At 40.6% G+C, this 25,488-nt stretch overlaps 1 protein-coding gene across 2 annotated transcripts; it reads right to left on the bottom strand.

Annotated features, from left to right (window-relative positions):
* Positions 1–293: 293 nt before the first annotated feature.
* On the bottom strand, positions 294–16,715 carry phldb2a (pleckstrin homology-like domain, family B, member 2a). Of its 2 annotated transcripts, none has more exons than XM_063488043.1 (17): positions 16,620–16,715; positions 14,096–14,170; positions 12,304–13,253; positions 11,838–12,170; positions 7,746–7,880; positions 6,932–7,069; positions 6,556–6,702; positions 5,628–5,738; positions 5,459–5,548; positions 5,232–5,369; positions 4,776–4,875; positions 3,540–3,738; positions 3,346–3,436; positions 3,113–3,259; positions 2,773–2,992; positions 2,561–2,646; positions 294–2,409 (listed from the first exon to the last, which is right to left on the bottom strand). In XM_063488043.1, the coding sequence occupies exons 2-17, from the start codon at positions 14,148–14,150 to the stop codon at positions 2,269–2,271; spliced, it is 3,081 nt and encodes a 1,026-aa protein (XP_063344113.1). In that variant the 5' UTR covers positions 14,151–14,170; positions 16,620–16,715; the 3' UTR covers positions 294–2,268. The 2 variants fall into 2 exon arrangements, with proteins under 2 accessions (XP_063344113.1, XP_063344114.1); XM_063488044.1 differs by having other exon boundaries at positions 3,540–3,735.
* Positions 16,716–25,488: the final 8,773 nt, after the last annotated feature.

Below are 25,488 nucleotides of genomic sequence, written 5' to 3'. Positions count from 1 at the left end.
TTGCTGGAAAATGCTGGTGTGATCCTGTGTATGTGTATGCTGCTTTGTGTCAGCATCCATTCACATGATTATCCAGCAGTCTGGATTTCATACTGTAAGTGATAAAGATAACAGCCGAGAGCACCGCGCGACAACGGTGTGTGTGTGTGTGTTAGTGGAAAATACTTTTATGCTATGTTGTATGATCTGTCTCCGCAGTGTTTATACAGATTGTGTTGTCTGTTTCCGTGCACACAGTCTCGCTATCTCTGAAGACAGCCCCCCCCCCCCGCCCCAATTATTTAACACAAACTACACCGAGGCCAACCTGGCTTTTTGTGGCGTGTCTGTGTTTGTGTGTCTGTTTCTGCCTCTGGAGAGGCTACGTGCCTCTTTAGAACCTAATTTAGCATGCTTCATTCTTTGTTTCCATGCCAACCCCACTAGGTCAACCAATAAAAGGCTGCGGTGTCGGAAGGCGGGGTTTCAAACATGAGTGCGTTAATGAGCACATGAACAGCACACAAGACCAGTTATTAGATGCTATAAGGTTTAAAATTAAATTACACTAAGTTTTTTAATGGAATATAATATTTTATATCCTAAATAATTATTTTTTAGCAGCAAAAGACATTTTATGGCACAATTCCTGAACTTTAAGTGACATTTTGGAGGCATTAGCAGTATATCTGCAACAGCTGTGTTGTGTTCCAATATTATCTTCTAATATTTGTTCCTTTATGTATTTAATTACGGGTGCTAATTACAATACACACGTTTCATTTGTTTGCCTTTTCTAAATCTCCTTTGTATTTGAAAACCAATCACTTTTTTGGTTTCTTATCAGTTTAGTTCACATGCTCATTACTGCGTAAGCTGCATGTATTGTACCGACACCACATTAAGAAATAATATACCTTTAACAGTACGACTCATGATCAGAGTTATTTATTTATCACACACGTTGAGTATAAAAATCTGTAGCATAGAGTTACTGTTTATAAACAAAATATAAAATATGAAGTGTATTCAAAAATATATATATATGTATATATAAATGCAGTAATTTTGGGGGTTTCAAGGCTTATGTTTCACACAGTGCACAACAGCACAAGGATGAGATGTTTACCTGGAAAACGCCTCTCGTCACAGAGAGGCATCAACCAAAAAAGCAACAACTTCACCTGCAACACTGTCAGCTCTGCAGCCTGATCTGCACTCTACAGTGAGCCCTGCAGTCTGTAACCCGACAGCTCGTCACCTGGTGTGACAGTGATCTTTGATTATCAAACACAACCAGAGAATACATCAAATATTAAACACATAAAAAAAAATCGTTTTGCTTTCTAGATGACAACCTCTGTCATTTGTTTTTGCACGATAAACTAGGCTTTACAAGTAAACAGATTAGATTAAACATGTAGATTATTAAAGCTTTCAATAATTACTCATATATACTAAGTGAGTTTGGCCAGAGCAGATTACGTCATTCCAGTCTGAGGGCTCGCTGAGGACCTCTGCTGGTGAAAACGCAGATATGAAAGGTGTGAGGAACGTGGGTGATGCAGCACATACAGCATCACCGCTGCACGACACGGCTTCATTCACGTCAGGCCTGCAGCCACAGCTACAGACAGAGGAATCTAACTGCACTGTGGTCATTTTCTGCCTCTAGGAGTCAAATATTTGCCTAAAATTCCTAATAACTTAAAACAATAAAGTCACAAAGTGCCTACGATAATCCTTCACAAATTCAATTTGCATGTGTGAAGAAAAATGGTTCGTTCGTTTAAATAGAAGTGACGCACACATAAGCATACGTGAGCTTACGCTGGCAGCAGCATTCAAAGTGACTGACTTTAAAATGCAGTAATGCTAATAATTGAATATTAGTGACGATATCGAAATAACACATCAGAGTCGACATTCGGAGGAAAAAAATTTCAGTCTGACTGAAGAAAGCAAGAGGCGGCTGTTGGGCAGCCATACATCTGTGGTGAAGCAGCATTAGGGTGTACCGCAGTTTAGAAGGGTAGCTGATTAAACAGGAAGAGGGTATTGGGGAAAAAAAACTGGAAAATGCAACAGCTACAGTTTTAAGTGCTGAAAGAAGTAAACAGCTTGATTATGAAACTTTCATGCCACTTCTTTTGATCTACTTATACAAGATTACATTACAAAGTCTGTATTTGAGCAGAAGTTATGCTCAAGCTCATTTGTAGACAACTTCAAGTGTAAACTGAAGCTTAAATTTTTTAGGTAACCTAGCAAACAATAATTGTAGCTCTGTTACACCATGAAGTGCATGTGTCCTTCAGCACCGGTTACAATAACATCCATCCAGATACGCATGGCTTCAGGGGACGGAGCCACCATGTAGTACACCCGATCGTGGGTCTTCACACTGAAGGTCAGCGAGGGGTTGGGGCTCTTGTGTGTGGAAGTCAATGTCATTTTTGAGAAAAAAGTAGAGTAAAGGAGAGGGGGAGGAGAAAAAAAGGACAAACAGGTGTCAATACTATACAATGCCACGTGGTAAAATGCCACGGATACATAAACACACGCACGTAAACGGACTCACTTTGTGCGCATTTTTTAAATGGTCATAGTACACCTCCTCTATGGCTTGGAAGTAAATGACGCCTTTCATCTTGGTCTCGTGTTTGTCTGCAGTCAGGAGTATAAACAGAACTGCTGTATAAACGTATCCTAGCGTAGCTCAAACCAACAGCCATTGCTGCAGCAACTTAAAAGCTGCACATCAAAGTAGAGACCTAAAAGAAAGATACTCACCTGCATAGTAAGTGAGTGTCCTGCGATTGTGGTCAAAGACAAACCAGCGCTTCTTCCACGTCTTGATCTTTCCTCCCATTTTGACGAGGAACCCGCGACAGGTTTTATCAGTGATGGCCAGATGGAAGCAGGCGTCTGGGTTGTGTCCGGCTGCTTCAATGTGGCCGTGAAGATCAAAGTCGTCTTTTCTTACTGGGTGGTATCTTGTCAACAGCCGGGACTGCGATAAAATTAGATGAAAGTAGACATTTTATTCGTCTTTATCTGAAATGTAGTTACACGAAGCTAATGTGAACTACAGATTGGATTTCAACATCTTCTTGTGAGTTTTTGTGAATACCTGTGATCTCTGCTTCTCTCTGAGCTTCACCTCTCTCTCCACAAGCTTCTGTCTCCTGCTTGTTTCCTCCTGCAGCCGTTTCTCCAGTTCCTCTCTTCTTCTCCTCTCCTCCTCCAGAGCCTGCCTGCGTATCTCCATCTCCCGCTCCTGCACATGTAAGTAAATTACATTTATAATAAAATGCACACATCCAACACGCAAGGTTACAATTTAGGTTAGATTTGGCTCAGTACTCGATGCTCGAGGAGTCTCAGCTTTTCGGCCTGGGCCTCGCGGAGCAAACGCTCCATCTCTTCAATCTTTGCCATGTTGGAGGTACTGGCACTGATAATAAATGGAAAATACAAGCTGTCAGTAACAAATAGAACTATCAAAGAAGGAAGAAACTTCCTTTGATGTGTAGCTCATCGTGTTTCCTGTCTCTAACCTTGAGATGTTGTCTGGGGAGCAGGCAGAGAAGCTGGTTTCCAGGCTGTCAGAGCTGTCCACGCTGATGGTGTCTGACGCCTGGCTGTTGTCCGGGTAAGAGAACGAGTCCAGGAAGACGTTGGGCTCAGAGACCAACCTGTTGCAAAAATCACTCTGTCTTTGCCTGTCTTCATTTACATGCGCGTGGCTGTTGCCTGCTGACAGAAGAAAATATTAAAATAACAAACTGAAAATACCATCAGGACACATGTTTGTTAACAGACAAAATCACATCCAAAGAGTTGCAATGCATTAACTACATGGCCAAACAGGATTAGCTCTTATAAAAACAGAGTAAACAGTAAAAATAGGCAATTGCACAGGTTACCTGGTGGTAACCTAACAAATGTGGTCTGACTCAGACTGCCTGTAATCATTCTCAGACAGTTTGGCAAAGGTTTGCAAATAATTGCTAATTTGTAAATGCAGACAGATTGCCAGCACGTTGCAATCAATCTAAGTCAGTCTGTGCTAATGAGTGCAGCTCGTCTGTGACCTATCTTTGCAGTATTGCACTTGGCTCAACTTGTTGTATTCTGGTTATATTACCATATAAAAGCAAGCTTGCTGAGCACCTGAGTCATTTTATAGTTAACCTGTCTTCCTTCAGCATCCCCATCACTACTTGTAGATGAGTTTATGAATTTCTTTTTCAAATCTATGAGGTTCTGGCAGAATATAGGTAGTAAGTGTAGCATATTTACAATTTTTGATGTGCCATAATTGCCAACTCGACCCCATTCAAAGGCAAACTGATAGCAGACAGACTGCATCTTATGGATATTTTATCACTGTCTTGATGCAAAAAAGAAGAAAACAAGAAAAGAAAAACGGCAACTGACTGCAAATGATATCCGACTCGGTCAAAAAAGACGTCAAGATTTGAAGTTCATTGCAAAAATGCTGTAATTTTGGTTGTTTCATTAAAGATATTTGCATTTGTTTCTTGATTTGAAACAAGCAAAGCTAAAAATCCCAATTTTCTTTCTTGTATAATGTAGCGTTTCTGTTAAGATGTGTTTTTTTAACATCAGTTTTAGACTAAATGTATCTTGCTTTGTGCAGTGACACAGATTTTCAAAGGACCACAGCGTTTCCTGACCTGACAGTCATACAGCCCCAGGAGCAGAGCCGATCTACTACTACAACTACTACTAAGAGGTTGATACAGACGAGACGGGACAGTGTGACTCACTCTTGGGCAAGTGGCGAGGGTTCACCTCCCGAGGGGAGAAGCAGAAGCCTTGTGGGATGACACTGCCACAGCTTGAGCTTTGGGACAAAGGAAGGTGAGGCTGAGAGGGGAAACAAGAGCACACGCGCTGTTTAGGACTGCATTCTTCAACATTTACAGAAATGCAAACTTTTCTCATTTATACTTCATGAGCTGGATGGATGTTGCAACCCAGACTGAAACTGAGAATTCCTGTTTGGGTGGATCATTCTCAAGGGATAAACAAATAACTAGGGCGAAGCATCTGCAGGCCAGAATCTCCATGAGCACAATCATTTTGAAAGTACCACTGCAAATGTTTTAAAAAGGAGACACGCTAAGGGCTCTTTAATATAGCAGACTGAGGGAGCACGCATTAATTTCCAGTTTGATCCAACCTTTTCCGTCTGCTCAGATTTTCTGAAAAAACCTAAAGACCTTTGGAGGAAGCGTGCGTCCGAGGGATCTGCCATAAGTGGTGAGCAGCTGCTGGCTCCTTTTATGAGGTAGACTGTCATTTGGGTGTGATGAATTTTCCTTGCTGCTTCTTCGTCTTTCCTTCAGAGTGTGCAAGTGCTGCACAGAAATCAGAGCAATCAAAAGGAGAAATAGGATTTTTAATATTAAAAATCTAAAGCTGCACCGTTTGTGCCACTGACTCCTACCTCTTTGATGGCTACAGGATTGTTAGCGAAGGTCTGCCCCTCAGACAGCTCTGCATACTTTCCTTCCAAAGACACCAATTTCTCTCTCTCCTGCAGACATGAGGCAGTCTTTAAGTAAATAAAACCGAAGGCTGTGTTTACAATTGTAACATTCGGAGAATTTTCAAACCTTCTGAAGCATGACGAGCAAATTGTTCTTCTCTCTCTGGAAATTCTCCCGTTCCTGCTGAGCCTGTAAAGTAATCTGAGATGACTGTTTCTTGAGCGTCATGAGTCTTTCCTGTGAGAAATAAGGAGCGCAGCATTAGTACACATTACATATGTCAGCATTCACAAAGCGCGAGGCAGAAGAACGCAGTAAAAATAAAAAGCAATGGAGAGATGTGATATATTGAGAAAGTAAGGCAGAGTGAGCCGGAGAAAACTCTAATAAAGGCAGTTCAGTTTCTGGGCTATACTACACCCTCTTTATAAGCAAATATCTTTACCCAGTTCCTGTGCCCTTTCTGGGTTTTGATACTCAATAAAAAAAAAAGTGTTCAGTTGGCCTTCAGCATTGCATGCTTACCATTGCTGGTTTCCTGCAATTAGTTCATGCTTTGTGCTGCAAATCTCATAATTTTGAAGCTTTATTTTCATGCAAAACCTGCAGTAAGATTAATGACAACAGACCACAGTGTAGTAAATTCAACAAAAATACAGAAAAAAAGCAAATTTACAATCATCACTAAAAACGTGTTTGCTTTTTTACCTTCCATTGTGTAAAAATGCACTTTTTAAAGTGACTATTCATTATGTGTATATAATATTTGTAACAGAGTCCCTCTAGAAAAATAATATAAAATTTCTTTTTTTAAAGAAGCCGTGCTATTTGATTGTGTCCGTATTCCTGTGTAGGCTAGACTTAAAAATTGCACACCCTAAAGATCTGAGTTAAGTTTAACATCTTGTTAGGATTAATTCTGTCACAGTGCTCCAAAAGGCCCCCAGTTATTAAAGTTACTGAAGAAAAATACAGGTTAGAGTGTTACGATGCCGGGTGAGTTATACATGCACCACATGCAGCATGCACACTTCTATAACTTCACGTGTTGTACCTTGCGGGTGACAGTAAGGCGCTGACAGTCTGCGATCTCTCGCAGCAGCTCTTGGCTCTGATTCTCTTTTTCCTCGTCCTGCTTAATTTCTCTCTCCAGCTTCTGAAACTCCAAGTCCTCCAAACTTTTTGACTGCTCCTCAGTCTCCTGAGGAGCAACCAGGAAACATAAAATTCAAACCATGTGAAAGAGTAAAAGCTTTGGGTAAACTGACTTAACAGAAACCTATGAATATACAAAGTATAGGGGTTTGGGGTTTTTTTTTACCCCAGTTTACTGAAATCCCGATTAGTGGAAAAACTAGAAAAATACTTCTCAGATTTCATAACAAACCTAACCTTAGGAAATAATTCACTGCATTTCTTGTCATTTTTACCTGTGACTTCTCAGTGTGGTTCATTTTCTCAACATTGTGAATTTTTCCCTTGAGCTGCTCCAGAAGCTCCTTATCCCTCTGCAGCTGGGCCATCTCCGACTCCTGTTCTCCTTCCAGGAGAGCACACTCCACCTCCATCTGCAGGAAGTAGCAACGCAAGGGTGACAATGTCCCTTTGGACTTATTTTTGGACTAGTGCACTGAATAGGACATTCACAGGATTTCAGCATGATGCTCGCTTCATCAGTTTTTAATCTGTGGAGCCTGAGTTAACTCATCACAGTGAAATCATCTATTATGTCACACTTCATCCTGCAATTGCTGTTTACTTTATGGATAATTTAATACATAAATAATTTATTATTTCTAATCAGCAATGATTACTCTTCCATTGATACTTTCCAATGAGCTTTTCTTAATAACACCTAGTTTTAAATGTAGAAAAGCCCACTGCAGGGTATTTTCCATCTCTATCTGTGACCCTGACCATCCAGCAGTTATAGTCAGCAGTTTTTAATTCTCACTGAGTCTCACAAATACCTAACACACTTTTATTTAAGATTCATTTACCTGCTTGTATAGAATTAAAACATGTGTCCTTCCAACTAAAAGTACCCTGCAGTCGACCTCCATGGATATATCCCGTATTGTCATGCTGCTCCATCAACACTCCAGCAATTAAATAGAGTAAGGAGTATTATATGTGCACATGTGTTCGTCTGAAAGGTTCTTTCATCTCTAGAAAAGCGGATTAGCTAAATATTTTAAAATGAAGAACAAACTATTCGTGTTTGTGCTGCACTGTGCCGTCTACCTCTCGAAGAGACTCCTCCATCTGGTTGTCCAGGTCTTTGATCTTCTGCTCCAGCTCTTCTATGTTATTCAAAACTTGGATTCTTTCTTCCTCTATGTGCGTTACTTCCTGTTTCAGCTGCACGCTCTCCAAAGCCTGTAACGACATCAGGAACGCAGATAAATGCTCGGCTCTCCAGGAGGCTGCGCATTGTGTAAGTACAAATATACAAACAAAGGTCCCCGCGTTTACAGGACGCAAAATCAAATGGAAAAAGAGACTTTATGCAATAACACAAAAAACAACAGCTCTCTTTTTGCTGTGTAAATTATGCTAATGCCTCCGTGCAGAATCAGGTTTTATTGAATTAGACGACAGCAGCTGCTGTTTTAACTCATCCAAGCTGGATCAGTGACAGCAGGGATTCTTTTCCACTGGCTGTAATGGAAATCTCTATCAGTGCACTTCACCACCACTCATGCTAAAGCACTCCCACATACTGCACCATCGACCACCACCCTGCAAACGCTCATTCACAGTCATATGTAGGTGTATTTGAGACATCCTGTAATATCAGGTATTCTTCCCTGAAGAAGCCATGTTGATGTTTTTCTCTGGACAGACGCTCATGTGTACAACAGCTCTAGGATTTATAGTTTTCCAGATGGGTTGTGAGTGCTCTCTTTTCACTGCACACAAAGCTCTGAGGAATGCAGGAGATGGCAGAGAGGGTATTTGGAGTCTGTAAACCTCTGTCACGACTGACAAATAGCAGAAAATAATGGCATCAACTTGGAAACCTAATTTTATAACCGTGTGTTTACATGACAGCTGGATCTGCTACATTACCTGGGTTAATTATAATTACATGTTTTTGGAACATCTTCCATCCATTTATCCTCAGCAGAAAGTTCAAAACATCTGGAAAAACGCATGGCTCTGCCACGCATATACACTAGCATTCTTCCAATCACACAACTGCACAGAGCTGCGCGCACACACACATATGCGCATGCTAATGCTCTGTGGGATAAAGTCATTTCCTGCCCCCCCCCCAACAATTTGAATGACTGAGTACTGAAACAAAACTAGGACTTCTTCATTAAAACCAGACACAACTCTAGGTTGTTGCTGCTCGAGAGTGGAAAAAAAACTGGCCTAGAAGAGGTGGTCTGGCTGGGAGCCTAAACTCCAGCATTTGATATATTTGGTTTCTTTTATATTTGTACCTTAAACATGTTCATCTGGTTATTAGTTTGCAACACATCTATAAAATAGTAGTGAGAGAAAACATCAAAGCTGTGAGAGGATTGTGTGTAACTGTGATTTCTCTGTTTATGTCTGAACAACCCACATAAACATAAACTGAAACTATCAGCACACACTTACAGTAGTTATGATAGAATGCCTAATAATTGTTATAATTATTCTTCCTTAAAGTTTGGGGGACTGCACACATCATTTTTCAATGCTCTGACACAATTTTGTAATGCAGTACTGTGCATGTTGGTCTTGATCCAGTCACTTATTTCTATATACGTTGCTAGTAAAATGGGAAATAGGTGCAGAAATGTATGCAAACATACGGCATATAGAAATATAGTACAGATATAAGGCAAAAACAGAGGAACAATTCTCCACGCTTCTTGAAGGACATTCAAAGCTCAGAGTTCAGTGTTCAAAGTTCAGAAACCCTGGAGAACTATTCAAAACAGCTCGAGATAATTTTAAATATTACAAGCGAGTCTGGCTCTGTGGAAGCAAAACATAAAGAAATGAGTGGCAGCACAAAACTTTGACCCACCCCTCATTTCTTTATGTACTCTTTCAACAGAGTTCAAATACAAATATTTGGTATCTCTAGAAAACTTTCAAACAAGGTTTTAACTGAAGTTTGGAGGAAATGTGGGACGGGAAAACTTGGATTGAAAAAGAAATACACTCTGATATATAAACGGAGAAAGATAAACAAGCAATCAGCAGTCAGATTAACTGCATTCCACAGAAGTGGTGTGTTCCATTAATCTTCACCACAACGCTCCTCAGTCACTGTTAAAGTCATCCAGGAAGTAACCAGGGTAAAGATAAATAGCCTCAGGGTCGTGTCCAAATTTATTACTCATTATTACATCAACAACCTGCAAGAACTTGTTAGTTTATTCTGTTAGTAGAAAGTAAAACAATTTTTCTCTTTTCGCCAAGTGACAAATTTTTAAAGCAAGTGATCAATTTTCATAACAGGTAAATATAGTGTGCTCTGCAATAAAGCCGAAGCAGGGAGAGCTCTCTCACCTTTCATTGTGTGGTTACAGTTACTGAGAAGATGAGCTTTTTAAGTTCAAATGTACCAGGGGCATGAAGGAGTCTTCCAACTGGTTAAAAAGGTCTTTTGCCAACCAACAGTGCTACTTTAGGTTCTGAAGCTATTTCTAATAAACCTTCAGTAAGCTACAGGCTTAGCAACAAAGTTAGCAAAGAAGTAGCGTTAGCAAGTAACAGATGAATATGTAGTTCAATATAAATATTCACATATTTAGGAGATGAGATGCCAAAAAAGATGCACTTTTAAACTTTTAAAAATTGATCAAGAGACCAGAAAAATACCCTAAATTTAGCTCCCTCTATGTTTGATAGATAACTGTTTGCTAACTTGTTAGCTAAAAGCCTTAACTCCATAGGCTAGTTGTGGAGTAACACCAAGAGCTATTTTGGTCTTCATGTGACGTATGACCCTGAAGGTAAGCGCGTCATGGACAAAAGTAAAACAGTATGTCGGATGTGCCACGCAATGCTCAATTACATTGGTGGGAACTAGTGCGTTAGCGCAGTTAGCTCGTTAACGTGTTGACGCCGTCCAACCCCACGCACGGGGCGATCCGCGGTAGCTCGTTAACGGAGATTTGCCGCGTTGTGGCGTTAATGTCATTTCAACGAGATTAACGCTGACAGCACTAGTGGGAACACAATGAATATGACTGCACATTTACTCCGACATCATCCTAGTGCAAAGACAAGTGGAAGCAGACAAAAACAACAAGCACGCATGCTACAAACTTTACCCGAGCCATTTAGACAGCCGTTAGCACATGATTCTCCTTATGGGGACCTGATATGTTTAATATGCTGCTGAGAATATAGCCCAGAAGAAGCGTATAGTATAGCTTTTATTTTGGAAAGAGCCATTTCTCTGTAATAAACTCTCTTTTCCAAAGATGAGTGATTTCTCAATCAGATAGATTTATTTTTTATTACTTTGTTGTTTCAGCAACATTAAATTTAAAAACTGTACTTTTGAGTTAAAATATAAATTTATCATTTTAATAAATGACAAATTAAAAAAGCATGAACATTTTTTTTGTATCGAAAAAATATCGAACCGTGACACCAAAGTATCGAACCGAACCGAACCGTGAATTTTGTGTATCGTTGCACCCCTAATAAAGAGATAAAATTAATACTGAGCAGAACTGAGTCCAGCTTATTGGTGCGTCAACCACAAGAGTCTCAGTTTCTCATGAGGCCCGATGGGAAAATTCAAATTCCCAACCCTGCTTCACAACCTCATTAATATTTACCACTGGTAAACAGTGAAATCTGCTTACACTTAGTGTGTAAGTGTAGCAGAAGTAGACAAAAGCTATAACTACACCTGAATCAATATAGTTTTTCAGAATATTCATGCAGCGTCTCATTAAAGTGTGGATATGATGCTGACTGCATAGTACAGTTTGGGTGGTCATCCACTGTAGGCAATGTGACGTTAACTTTATCTCAATTTGGGGTAACCCCCACAATTTGTTTGACTTCGTACAACCAAAAAACAAAGGAAGTCTTTTCTTATTTATGTAAATTTCTCCTCAGAAAATTCCAGTTTTTCTCTCAGACTCTTCCAACCTCCTGACTTCTAGAAGTACAAAACTGTACCACTGAACTCATCATACATGTCACAAACTACAAGATACTTCAAGAATAATAATGAAAACTGCACAACAAGATGTAGATTTATTCTTTCTGAATACTTCAGTTGATACCATCATTTTCTAATAAACTGATTATATTATTTCATTTTCCTAAACTTGTGCTTATAAAAGAGAACGGGTTCTTTGGACTTACTTTGGCTCTGTGATGCATAGAAGGCGAGGGTGCACTGCTGTTGAGACTGATAGCAGGTGAGTGGGATCTGGCCTCTCTATAGCCGCTCTGCTGACGCTGGCTGGCCTGCTGCTCCTCAGAGAGTTGGAAGTCTCTGGCTTTGGCTCCAAAGCAGCTCTCTTGAGCTGTGCTGCTCGGAGAGTCGGAGAACACTGAGTCATCGTCCGACACCTGCAGCTTCTCCAGCTCCTTATTGATCTTCTGCAGGTCAGAAACAGCTGATCCCGCTGGCTCTCTCGCTACCTGTCCCAACTCAGTGCACAGGTTTAAGATGGTCTCTAGACGCTGGCATTCCTGCAGATAATTGATTGATATTTGGTTAAAATTATTCTAGGAAAATAATGAACTGATTACATTTTCAGACAGGTGTATGAATAAATTGTTAAAGTGATATAAAAGTGCACAAATTTGGGTAAAAAGAACTCACTAATCTCTGCACTTTCTGCTCCCTGAGTCGCTCATCTCTCTGATGCTGGTGGTAGTCTTTGAGCTCCTCTTTGCCATTTAGAGAGGTGATGCTGCCCACCCGTTGTCCCGGACTCAAACCACTCTTCCCAAAGGACAACCTCCTCTCTCCGATGCCCAGATCTAACCCCGTCCCATCAATCTCTACTCCCATAGAGCTCAGAGAGGCCAGGCTAGCCCTCCTGGGTGTGCTGGGCATGCTGGCTGGTACTGTCACATCTGGAGGCTGCTCCAGAGAGGAGAGACTGCGCCGGTTTCCTGAAGCGACCACTCTGTGGGAACCTACTGAGTGGCGTAACGGCAGTGACAGCGCAGGTGGATCTGCTGCATTGTGAAGCCGTGGCAGAGAACGGCTGTGCATACCCAGGCTGTTGAGGGAGCCCGTGGAGTATTTCCTCTGACGGGAGTCTCCTGCAGCTTTGCCCTGTGAGTAGAGCCTGCGGGTCATTCTGGGGCTAGATGGCATACTGGCTGCTCCGCTTTTGACCCTGGGAGAACGTGGTATGGGCTCCCCATAAGGGGAGACCATAGAGCTTCCATCTGAGAGAAGCAAGCTGTCTTGGGATTGGTGGCGAGCCTGGGAGTGACGGAGCAAGCCATTAGAGCTTAGCTGGCGATCACCTTGGCGGGGTGATGGTGGCACGCTGTTGCTGGTCATGTAAGAGAAGTTTCTAGCGGCAGAAGGGGGACGCTCTGTGTTACTGAGGATCGACAGCGGCCTGGTGGGCTGGTTTCCTACAGATGTACTGAAGTACTTGCGGCTGCACTCTGCTGCCCTCAGACTAGCCTCCAGAGCGCTCTTCCTGCGCTGCAGCGTCTCCATAAGTTCCTGTAGCTCAGCTTTCGAGCGGGAGCCCCTCAGCATCGTGCCAGCCACTGAGCCGCCACTGCTGTGCTCAATCTTCACACAGTCTGCAAAAAAGAGAAAATTGAGAGACCATGAAAGCCAATCTATTTTTGGCCTACATAAAGCAGTCAAGTTAGTTTAAGTACTTCAATACAATAAACAGCAGCTCGGCTTGAAAGAAGGGCTATCACATATGTGCTGAGTAAGTGGGGGGTAGAGAAACCAGCAAAGAATGTACTCTCATACAGTTCTGAGCCCAATACAAACACTGGCTCAATCAGTGGTTAAGTTTCTTCTAAAAATGGAAGAATGCTGGTGGACCAAGACCAGCCAGAATACATCATAGTCTCGGCAGCAAGAGGACACCCAAAATATCTGTGCCGGGGGGTGGATCTTGAGTCATGGGTGACTGGACGTTGAATATGCAAAATATTAGGGAGTTTGTTTGAGATGAAAGAATGTTCACAACTCCTGCAAAATGAAATAAATAGTGAAGTGCACTGCTTCTCGTGTGAGCTCTCCCTGCATGAATAGTTGCAGTATGACTGCGCTCTTTAGACTCAAATAAAATTCTCAGCATTTTTTTCAGCAGATCAGTGTCTAAATTATAGTCCAGACGTCTGCTCCACAATGCACATTTACTCAGATATCATTTTAAGTGAAACCCAGAAGCTTTGAGGATGGATTGGAAAGACACGGAGCTGCTTCAGGAAAGCTAACCATATACTCATAGTCCGCTTTATTGTGATTCAGCCGACTCTGTTCTTTCCATAAATGTGGAAACATATTCCATTCAAATGGCATGTAATAAATATTAAATGTAATTGTATGATGTCATTTCCTGTTGGTGTCGCTTCTGAATAATGTAATTGTAGTGATCAGTAATATGATACAGTTGTTGTTTTACCTGAGCTGTAGCCCAGTGTGGCGACAGCGCTCCTTTGGGGAAGCATGCTCTTCATCACATTGATTTAGCTTTGCCCTGTGCATGAAAGGAGAGGCAATCAATATACATCAATGAAAAACCTAAAAAAAATAAAAAACAGGAATTTACTATAAACCAGATTCTTCCTTGTGTTAGATACTTTTCATATTTTTCTATGGCTTCTGCTGCTGTTTATTTATCTAAATTGTTTTTTGAGTAAGTTTCCAGTTTGGGAGATGTTGGCTATAGAAATGTCTTGTGGTGTTCACATAAGAAATCAAGACCCAGCTACTCAAAAAGCTCAAGAAACCTTACTGTAAACAATATCATGTTGGAGATCGTTACTATCAGGCTTAAGTGAGAGCGAGGTGTCCATCATCCATCGGTCAGTCCTCCTAGAAAGTTGGTCAAACTTTAATGATGATTTATTTGTCCTGGATATGAGGGTTTGGGTAACCAATGACAACAAAACTTACCACTTTCTTTTTGGACTTCTTAAATTACTTAACCTGTGACTTTCCACTGAGCATGAACCGGATGAGCTACTAAATCATGGAGATTTTTTTTTTCTTTCTGCCACCCACATCTATCCATTAAAAGGAAAGCTTGGCTGAATGGCTAATGTGCAACACGACACCTTATCACTCTCAACATGCTTACTTCTTCTGAGTAATATGGACGGTGGCTGTATTTTGGTAAAAGAGAAAATAGTTTCTGCTTGCAAAATGTGTGTGAATTATTTATTTATTTTTCCCCCTCAGCCTGATAGAGCAACTAATAACTCCAAAATTGACCAACTAACGCAATAACTGAGCTCCACAAGTTGAAATTATTTAAATTTTTTAAGGTTGGAGGGACTGTATCTTTAATATTTCACGTAAAAAATACAAATTCCACAGAATAAGTCACCGCTCTGTTAACTTATCCTTCAAAATACCACAAAATAAGGACGTATAAAAACTTTCCTAAAGTCTTGAGTATTAAAACAGGTCTAGAGGAAAGTTTTTATGTCTGGCCCTCTGTCACCAATAAAAACCAAATCTGAAAAGCAGTGCCCTGCGTCTTAATCAGTGTTTCAGCCACAGACTCATGACCAGTCATTCACACACAGTTTGAAGTCCAGACTCACTTCATGCTGAATGTACAAAATCAAAAAAAAAAAAGAAAGTAAAAGATTTGATGGATTATAGGTTTTGGCATGTCTTTGAATAAACATTTAATTGGCTAATTAATGAGTAGATTGGATTATTATATAAACATAATCACACAGCCCTCAATCTCATGCTTTTCCAGTGTGGTGGAGTGGGGGATAAAGATTTGCGCTCCCCTCTGAGGAAAAGAAAAAGGAAGGCAAAAATAAAAAATATGTTAAATAAAACTAAGAAATCCATCTTCAAATCCCCTCGCTCCAGGTCATAACTCACAAAGATCACAGAAAAGTAAGGATGTTATTGGTTCTGGTGATACTATCGAGGGATTTTAAAGAGTCAGACGTTTCCTGTATCCACACGCACAGACACAGAGTGAGACAGAGATGGCTGATCCAAGATTTTCTGCTCCTGCTGTCTGGAGGAAGAGGGAGAGTGAGCCTACAGGAAACAGGGTATCCTTTTACACAGTGACACAATCAATCAGTATGAGTTCATTCTCCAGACCTCCTAAAAAAAAACTGTCTCGTGTCAAGAGCATGAGTTTTTACTGCATTACTCGGGCTGCAGGCCAGCAGGGAGGTGCAGATCATAAACAAACAAGGAGATGTAAACAGTTTGAGGAATGACCACTGATAAGCTGGCTTTCATCTAATGTGTGGCAACAACGAAAGGAATACTTTCACACTGCTTTTTAAGGCTCTAACGTGCTGAAATTGCCGTGGCCTTATGCCTCAGTCATTTTTATTCCCATGCAAGGGAAAAAGTGAAGGGAAATCCCATGCAGTCAACAATTAGTTTCGTTTTCAATCTAATTAGAGGGTCTACAAAGAGCCAAAATATAACGCAGAATATGTGTTTCAACATATAGGAAATCTTCAAAGTTTTCTGACCAGCAAACCAAAGCATTAACTTTGAGGTTAAGGTAATATAAAAAGAAGATTTGATTGTATTTTTTTTATTTTTTGCTATGATAAAAAAAAAATCATTAAAATGTCCTGATTTCACAGCACGCTGTACCTACAGGGATTGTGGTGAGTAGTCTGGAAACTTGCTGATAACCACTGCTGTTTTTGTCATCTACTTTCTTTGGATAGCTGCAGTATTTTCTGGCAACGTTAAGTTAATAAAGATAAACTTTTTTTTAGCCTACAAGAGTTATTTTTCTTTACAAGTTTATTTATTCCAAGCATGTAAAAGCACAGACGCAGACAGATGTACAACAAACAGAAACAACGCGCAACCTTAAGTCTGACACAGCCGCCTGACTTTCCAGGAGCATCACTCTTTGTACCGACCAGCCAGTTTGGCATCTGCTGAAGCGAAATTTGAAGGAAAAGAAAAGAAAAGCGACTGACCTTTGCTTTCTGTCCCCGTTACATACTTATAGGATCTTTTAGTGATGAAGCTGAAGTCCACTCAGTCCCTCTCTCTCTCTGAAACAGCACACTAAAGTCTTTCCATGACAAAGGACCAGGCTGGAGACCCTCTCCCCTCCCACCCTCAACTCTCCGCTGAGATCCTCCTCCACAGGAGAGATAGGGAGAGGTGGGGGGGAAGTGTGTGTTTACTTTCGAGCATCAGACGCGGTTGCTGCCCCTCTCTGGTTAGATAGAGAATTGCTGATGAGCAAGGAGGGATGACAGAAGTGACTCTAGCTGTTTCTGACCTCTGACCTCACACTGATTATTAATATCATGTTTTCATTATTCCATCATGGACTCTGAGTGAATTACTGCAAGGCTGCATTTGTCACGTGATGGTGCTGATTCTCCACTTTCAAAGTAAAACTAATTAAATGTCCTACCAGCGGTCTCTGGCCTTCTATTTACAGAAAATTAGACATTAGGTTTTCAGACAGAGGAGGTTTTTCACAGTGTGCATTTTCCAGAAAAGAAAAGAGTTACAAAGAAAAAAAATGTTGACTCCTAGATTGTTGTTTCAGCAGTATGTGGAGGCGGGAGGAGGCCCCATTGCTATGCTTGAAACGGGGCCAACCTCACTCCCCCTCCCCAACTAACCGTGCAGGCAAAGGGTGAAAACCCCATTCTGCAACACAGAGCATACCTAGTGATTTAATTGCTGTTTGTATAATCTCATTCCTGGTGGAGGGAAACACTTCCATACATTTTATCTTGGTATACAATGAGAAAATGTAGGCTACAGAGTGAAGCAGCAGTTTCAGGGAGCCGAATGAATGAAATGGTCGTTGTTTTTTTTTAAAAGAAATCCCCTAAAACCCACTGAAAACCATCCCGAACCATCATGCATAAAAACTCCGGTTACATCATAGGGAGGGGGCTGTGAGTGTAGCGCAGCCGGGACGAGATGATTACTTCCAGATACTGTGGCGGGGTCTTTGTCTTAAAAGTGCACACGCACACTCACAAGTCTGTCTGCCTCTTTCTCTCTCCCTCTCTCGTGCATTCTTTAAAGTTTCAGGAAAGTGCAATGACACATGTAAATCTTTAAAGGGGCCTCATTAAAACAAAACAAAAAAACCCTTCAAGTTTATTACTAACAAAGAAATGTTATTGCCATAGAGCAATGGAATGACAAGGCACTTCCTGTCCAAAAGAAAGGTATGATTTAAAGTAACCACACAAAGATTTCCATCAGGCTCTGTGTGTATACATGCGTGTGCGTGCAAAAGCATTTTTTCTTTTTTACTATAGACTGAACTCATGCATGAAGGCATTCGGTGGAGTCTAAGCTGTGGAAAAAGTAGGGAAGAAGTTGGTGTCAGATTGTGGGAGTGGGTGTATGATCATCTCCTGTAATTTTTGGGAGGTCTGAGTCATAACGTGAAAAAGTCTCACATGTTTCAGCGAATACGAAGTGGCGATTTGATTCACTTAAGCTTGGTTTCTTAGAAAATATCCGTCAGCCCTGTTGATCTTTTCTTTTGTTCCAATTTCACAAATATATAAAGAAAAAAAGTTTATAGAAAAATTCATTCTAGTTGCCTATTCTCTTCATACCCCATATCTTGGATATCTAATGCTGTAGTAAATAAATAAATCTGTCATTTGGCCTGCTGGCAAACCCCCAGCCCGCCATCTCAACCATCACACACTTTGACATGCTAAAACTGAACGATGTAGATTTACTCAGAGGAGTTTGTGCAACCGCTAATGAAAAAATGAAACCCTCCCACAGCCACTCTGTGGAGTGACCCGAGTAAAGTTAATCAGAGCAGCAGGATGTGGGCCGTAAAATGACCCACATCACAGCTGTTTGCGTTGCTTATCTAGATGGAAAACGTCAGTTTAATTCGAAAATTGGTTTAAGGTCCGATTGAAACCACAAAACAAGACGCCCGTCTTTGTTATGCCACCAAGCTTATAATTAAGTGGCTGTGGTGTAATGAAGGCGGGTTGTCCAGACGTCTTTAGGCAGTGTCACATTTGTACAACGCAAACAATTAAATCATGTCCATGTTTATATTGCAATACGACCATAACACAAATCAAGCTCGAGTCCACTGTCTGCACAGACACAGAATTCTGTTGATCTCGTAAATAACCAGTATATTTAATATTTATATACAACCCTGAGTCCAAACTTCAGGATGATTTTCAAAACTCACAAACCTGTATTTGAGTCACAATCAAACATAGAAAACATCAAATGTTTAAACTGAGGAAATGCACCATTTTAAGAAACTTTTATTTTGAAAAGCATCCACTCTTCTTTTATCAACAGTGTTTGGTCTTCTTTGTTGTATTTTAGTCAATGCAAAATGTTTCCAGCTGGTGAAAGATTTTGACTGCATGTATGCCAGTTCAGCGCCAGAAATCATCTGGACGGGAGCATATTTTCTAAAACCTGTACATACCTTTCAGCATTGATGATGGCTTTCCAGCAGCTGCCAGTTTCATAGGCATTAATCTGCCTCCATACGTCACAGATGCAGGAACTGAGTACTGATCGCAAGACAGATTGTCTCTCTTGTCTTAGCCCAGAGAATACTGCGTCCATGTTTGCAAAAATGAATTTAAAATTTCGTTTTCACCTGACCACCGACTAGTTCTCCACCTCAGTCTATTTTAGTTGAGCTTTGACCGAGTTCACGTATTTGCATGATAGAGCTTTTTCCTGCATTTGGGGATGGCATGGTGAACTGTGTTTACACAGCATCCCAACTTTTTTGGACATGGAGGTTGTATGTTTTGGTAATGATATGTAGAATAAATCAAAAGCCAGACAAAGGTGAGCCCAGTATGGGCACTTTTTGTTTTATTTTAAAGCCAAAGGGGAAAAAAGCACAAACTCAAAGTTCAATCATAGTTTAGACAGCATGATTCAGGTACTATATGAAGATGATAATATGACTAGACACATGCTGAATTTTACCAGTTTGATCTGGATCACCTTTCTGTGTGTGTGTGTGTGTGTGTGTGTGTGTGTGTGTGTGTGTGTGTGTGTGTGTGTGTGTGTGTGTGTGTGTGTGTGTGTATGTGTGTAGCTTCACCACTTGATGCTCATTGATTTCCAAACACTAACATGGATCACAGTTGGTAAATGCACTTGATTTTTATGGTATACAAAGTACAGGCTTAGTATTTTCAAATCCATCCCTCTCCAGGTTACTGGGTTGTAGCCCATCACTCCCGTCCAAAGGTGTTTCTTCTTCATCTTCTTCTTCTTTAGTGTCTGGCAGTGAAGTCACACTGGAGTCTTCATCTGCATTTGGCACACTCCTTAAAAGTTCATCCTGCGCATCCGATTGTGCTGGTTCTCTGTTACGATCAGCACCATCATGTCGGATTATGCATGAAGCAGCAGTGTTCAGACCTTTGTGATGTCCAGCTTCAACAGGGCCTGTTCCATTATACCTATGTGAGTCTGTTCTGCTCTCCATTGCTGTATCAGGAATGGGAAATAATGCATCAGACATGCTTGACCGCTACCAATTTCTAATGTTAGTTGATAAGCTTTATCAAACCTTTTTTGTGTTGTTTTGTGTAATATTGTGTAGAATTTAACCAACAGACATAAAGATCAGAGATTAGCGATCACAGAGAAGTTTTTAAATACTTTCCTTTTCTCCCTGGAAGTCATAATTCTACCACCATCTTTTCTCTTTATCTTCATTTGTTCGTTTTGTATCGCTCTCATACTGTCAGTGGAATCATTCACATAAAAACTGAGATGAAAATCCAGTGAAGTTTTACTTGTAAACAGCTTTTACCGATAAAAAGCGTTTAGCTTTTTTTTCCTAATGTAAACAAACAACCATGAGAAATAAAAATAATTAACAGGCTTAAACAACAGAATTATGTCTCACAGGCAGTGTTTGCACATATGAATTTTAATAATTGCATAACTCACGTACCTTTTTGCCTTACACACTGAGGGAGAGCTACAATAACAGTGATCAGGACAAAAGCTGCAGAAGCCACTGTGCACCACCAGGACCTCTGCACACTCTGTTCATCCAAACCTGCAATGCACATTTCTTTTAGAGAGCAGGGTTTTTTTTCTTTTATTGAGAAATGTAAAAAAAAAAAAAAAAAACTCACTTATTGATGCTACAGTGATGTTTACTCTGGTCTGAATGATGTGTCTGCTCTGCAGGCCTGAGAAGGTGCAGGTGTAAGTCCCAGAGTGTTCTTCACTTTCTGGTTTGAAAAGCACAAGAGATCCATCCCCAAGAAGAAGTAGTTCCTGGTCCAGCTCTGCTTCGCCTTCCCACAGGTTAAAGCTGTGTCTGGTTCTGTTGTCATATCTCAAGATAACTATGGGGTCGTTGGATGAGTCAAAGGTCCAGGTGAGGGAAAAATTCTGGAGACTGTGAGGAGCAATGCATGGGATGGACAGAGTGTAACCCTCTTCCTGTGTTATATCCTCTGAAAAATAGTTTGCACACATTTTTTAGCACATTTATGTCATAAATAATCCTGTTCATGAAATCTGTATTAGTATGGAACCAAACTGCACCTTGGTTTTTCCGAGAGGCAGTCCAAATCTGGGTTTTGTCAGCTGATATGACCGAGCAGAAGTAAGTGTAATTGGAGACATTACCCAGAATCCTTAGCATGCTTTCCACTGTGAACAGACCCTTGTGGTCTGTGGTTTTGGTGGTGGAATTTTCGAGAGCTTCTTGTGCAGACGGGGGATCTGTGGCCCACGCTACCTGAGGGATGGGGTAGATATTCTGAGAGGAGCAAGTGACCATCTCTTCGGTTATCTCCATGATCACAGACTGGATCAGTGCTGGAAGGAAAGCAGAAAAAATAAAAGTGTGGCTTTAATGGCAGCCTGATTCAGTTTGTGCACCTAGAAAGTTCCTGTTTACAGTTCAGTATTGTCAACAGTCAAAAACTAGTGTTTTTCATGTTCACACTTAGTAATGTGCACTTTCTCTGCACCAGTGCTGGCATTTAGGAGAGATGCTCTTTCAAGCAAATCTTGAAAGTGGTGCTTTTCTGCTGCATTTCAAATCTGTGGTTCACTAGTTCTCCTGTGGGCAGTCTATACTTGGTATACTCTGTATAAAGACAATTTTATGTACAGCCTATGGAGCAGCTAGAATATGCTGTATTTAATGAACATGTTGGTACTCAAGAGATATAATAGCACACAAATTTTACATTATATTTTTGGCATCAGGGTCCTGTGAGGATTTGTTAGAAATGCTGTTAAAATGCAACAATCTTACAAATCTACTCATTTGGTGGAGACTGTTTTTCTCATCCTCATGCCAGAAAAATTCAATATTTCAGTTACAGAAAAAGACAATATGTCACTTCAGGGCACAGGTTTTTGAGCACAGGGTCTACCAGTCGGTAAGTCAGTATCTCGATCTCTGAATCCTCCAGTTTGCATGCTGAAATATCCTTGGGCAACCCCCAGCTACCCCGGATCCATCCATCAAAATGTGTGTGTGAATGTTAGAAAGCACTTAGGCGTAGATAAAAGTGCTGTGTGTGTGTGTGTGTGTGTGTGTGTGTGTGTGTGTGTGTGTGTGTGTGTGTGTGTGTGTGTGTGTGATTGGCTGAATTAGTCTTGAGTGCTCAGCTTACTAGAAAGGTGCAACACTGAGAATAGATGTGTTAAAAAAACAACAACACATAATGAGTTGAATAAGATCGCATGTGCAGCATATGCTTGAAATTTTGTAACTAATTCTTATGTATTTTTACACAGGTTAAAATTAAAATGTACAAACATTCATACAAAATGTGTATTGTGTAAAAACAAACACCTTTTCTAACTATTTTCTGACTATTTACCGCATACTTTAAATGATCACTATGACAGCAGCTGAAGCTCAAGATAGCAGCTTCTAAAAGTTTAGGTGTTTGCTTTCTGAATGCTTTTCCATTAGGACATGTAAAAGCCAGTCTGCTGGACTGTAGTGGAAAAAAGTAGAACAAATGTTCCACCTTGTTGTCAGGAGCCTGAGGGCAATTCATGAATGGATACACTCATTGCCACTTTACTGCTCAAAGCTTTATTAGTAAAAAAAAGAAAAAGAAAAGCCACACACACACAAAAAAAATCATAAACTGTTGGGTTAAATGTCTGATATTCTGTATTATAAATGTTATAAATGCATCATACTGGACTGACCTTTCACCTCCAGGTTGACAAACAACTCCTGGTTGCCCTTTCGTGTGCTCGTGTAGCATTTGTATCTGCCCTTGTCTTGAACTTTGACCCTCCTGAGGAGCAGAGAGGCATTGCCATGATCGATGTGGGAGTTGAACAAGGCTGTCCTTCCACTGAAGTGCTTGTTCTGGAGTCCAAACTGGTCCTTGTTGTAGTAGTAACTGTGGACAGGGATTTGTTGCTTGTACCAGTGGATGACCACTGTGCCTGTAGGTCTGAAGCTACAGGGCAGGATGCAGTCATCGTGGATGATGCAAGTGACATTGGCATCTGGTAGTAAGACAATTAGAAATCCTTCACTTTTACACCCACTGACTGATGCGATGCTATTTTTCACAACATGACATTGGGTTAATAAAATCCAATTTTCTATCAGAAGAACTGAAACGATTTCTGACCTTATCTCTTTTATTACTGATAACATGTAAGCTGTGTGTTTGACTGAAACATTTTCACATCCCCTCTGCCTAATGAGTAACCCTGAGATGTGTGCAGCTGTCACAGTAACACTTTCAGGGTATCGGGGACGCACGCAGCTGTGATTACAGCTGCTGTGGAAACTTAAAGGCAAAAATGATGCTATCTGCAAAAGCTGCCCATTGTTTAAAGCACTGTTGCTGCTCAAACACAACACCAGTGACACATGGCGTAGTGGTATAATTTTAACAAGTCGGGCCGCTACAGTGCATTGCTTATTTCCTTCGCACTGATTGCCAACACATTGCAGAGTCACCTTTAAATTACATTAACCTTACGTTAAATTCAGACACTGCTCTTCCTGTGGCTTTGACTTGGTGTTTAATACTTACAAACTCTTTCTTAATTTCAAATTATTAGAATAAATTACACATAAGCATAAGTTGTATAAAGAGACGTCAAATATCACAGTACCTTTTGAGTTTGTCGATGTCAGTTTATCCAAAAACACGATCAGCATAAACACAAGTCCACGCGTGTCCGCCATGTCAGATGACCTGCGTCAGGATGGTGAACCTGTAACACTATTTGACTTGCGTGCGCATGAAAGCACATTGGTGTGCGGTGAGCTGTTTCTGTGTGATTCCACTTTACATCCTTCCTGACACTAATGAAACTCTGATTAGTTAACCGTGCAGGTAAAAGTTTAACCAGCCTCCCCGTGAATGCTCCACAACACAACACCTTAATCTGAACACCTCACATCAAACAGCTCTCTCTTTCCATCCTAACAAATAACTACATGTAGTCTAAACACACACACACACACACATATATATATATAACTAAATGATTTTATGTAAGGATGTGTAGGTAAAAATCAAAAAGGAAGGGGAAACGTGTTTTGTGTGTGATGGAGTGTGAATAAATTGAGACAACACTTTTTTAACCTTAAAGCATGGCTGTCTTTTTCTTCAAACATAATGAGAATCATGAAATCACACATAATAATTATACTGTCAGCATGTTTTTCCAGATACTTTTGTCAAGCAGCTCAGCCGTGTCGCATGCAGAAAGTTTTTATGCACCTTATCCCAAACAGGATAAGTCTACTGAGGTTCAAAGTATATTAATGTTATTTTGTTGCTTTTCCATAAATGCAAAATATCCAACATAAACAGCTGCAGATAGCTCACTTGCTGGCTTTTCTCATATTTTGGAAGATGATGACCTCTAGAGGGCACAGGCGAGATGTTTCTGCCCAGCTGTCTAGCTGTGGGTCACATGTGAGTGAACCGAGCTGCACGTGCACGATTCTTTAAGATGTCATTGCTCATGTCTGCCCTAAATCAACTTTAATCCCAGATTAAAGGGAGCATGCTACTAGGGTCATGCTGTCCATGTTTTGATTATATTATTAATTTTGTCTTAGTTTCTACTTCTCAATCCCAGGCCTTTATTTCTTGATTAAAAGCACCTTCAGCAAATTTAATCTCATGTGGAGACACAAATAAATATTTGAAACAGCAAAAATGTTGCCAATTGTTTTCAATTTATAAAACAGGGATGCCAAACTCATTTTACGGTGTGTGGGCCACATACTGCCCACTTTGACCTTAGGTGGGCTGGACCAATGAACGGACATGATAAATATTCAATGTTCAGTCTGGTTGTTCAAAATACAAAGTTTCAATGTAATTTTTTTTACAGTCTTGAGAGTGGTAAGGACTGAAATGTTAGTGATGTAGCTGAGTCTCAAAATCACAGGCTGAGGAAAAGTCATCATATTTTGCAGGTTGAGGACCTAAACACAGACTCCACAGACTCCAGTGTGCAGAAATAAAATATAGCAAAGCTTTATTGCAGGATGAAGAGGTATCCAAAAATACAACATGCGGTCCATAGAAAAGGCAACTAAGTAAACAACAAAGTGGCATGGAGCGCACCAGGGTGATAAAAGGAACATAACCAGGAGCAAGGCACAAACGCAGATACCACAACAAAGGATAAAGAGAGACTGGGCTATTTACACACTAAGGCAAATCAGGGGGAAAGGGATAGGCGAGAAGGGACAGGAACATTAAAAAGAAATCAAAACCCTGATGGATAATTAGAGTCACAAGTAGAAACAGAAGCTGTCCCAGTAAAGTGAAGACACAAAACACAAAAATAAATCTTTAACAAAAGAAAGTC

This window comes from Pelmatolapia mariae, linkage group LG10_11, assembly GCF_036321145.2.
Source record: "Pelmatolapia mariae isolate MD_Pm_ZW linkage group LG10_11, Pm_UMD_F_2, whole genome shotgun sequence".
NCBI classification, from domain to species: domain Eukaryota; kingdom Metazoa; phylum Chordata; class Actinopteri; order Cichliformes; family Cichlidae; genus Pelmatolapia; species Pelmatolapia mariae.
Note: the sequence above shows the minus strand (reverse complement) of the source record. Positions and strands in the feature narration are given on the sequence as shown.

What these genes read in the sequence shown, in the direction of transcription:
- phldb2a (XM_063488043.1), bottom strand. Translation starts at nt 14,150, where the DNA reads ATGAAGAGCATGCTTCCCCAAAGGAGCGCTGTCGCCACACTGGGCTAC. An exon ending in AGCAGAAAGTGCAGAGATTA is followed by an intron (nt 12,171 to 12,303) that starts GTGAGTTCTTTT and finishes AATTATCTGCAG; the next exon opens with GAATGCCAGCGTCTAGAGAC. An exon ending in ACCACACTGAGAAGTCACAG is followed by an intron (nt 6,703 to 6,931) that starts GTAAAAATGACA and finishes GTTGCTCCTCAG; the next exon opens with GAGACTGAGGAGCAGTCAAA.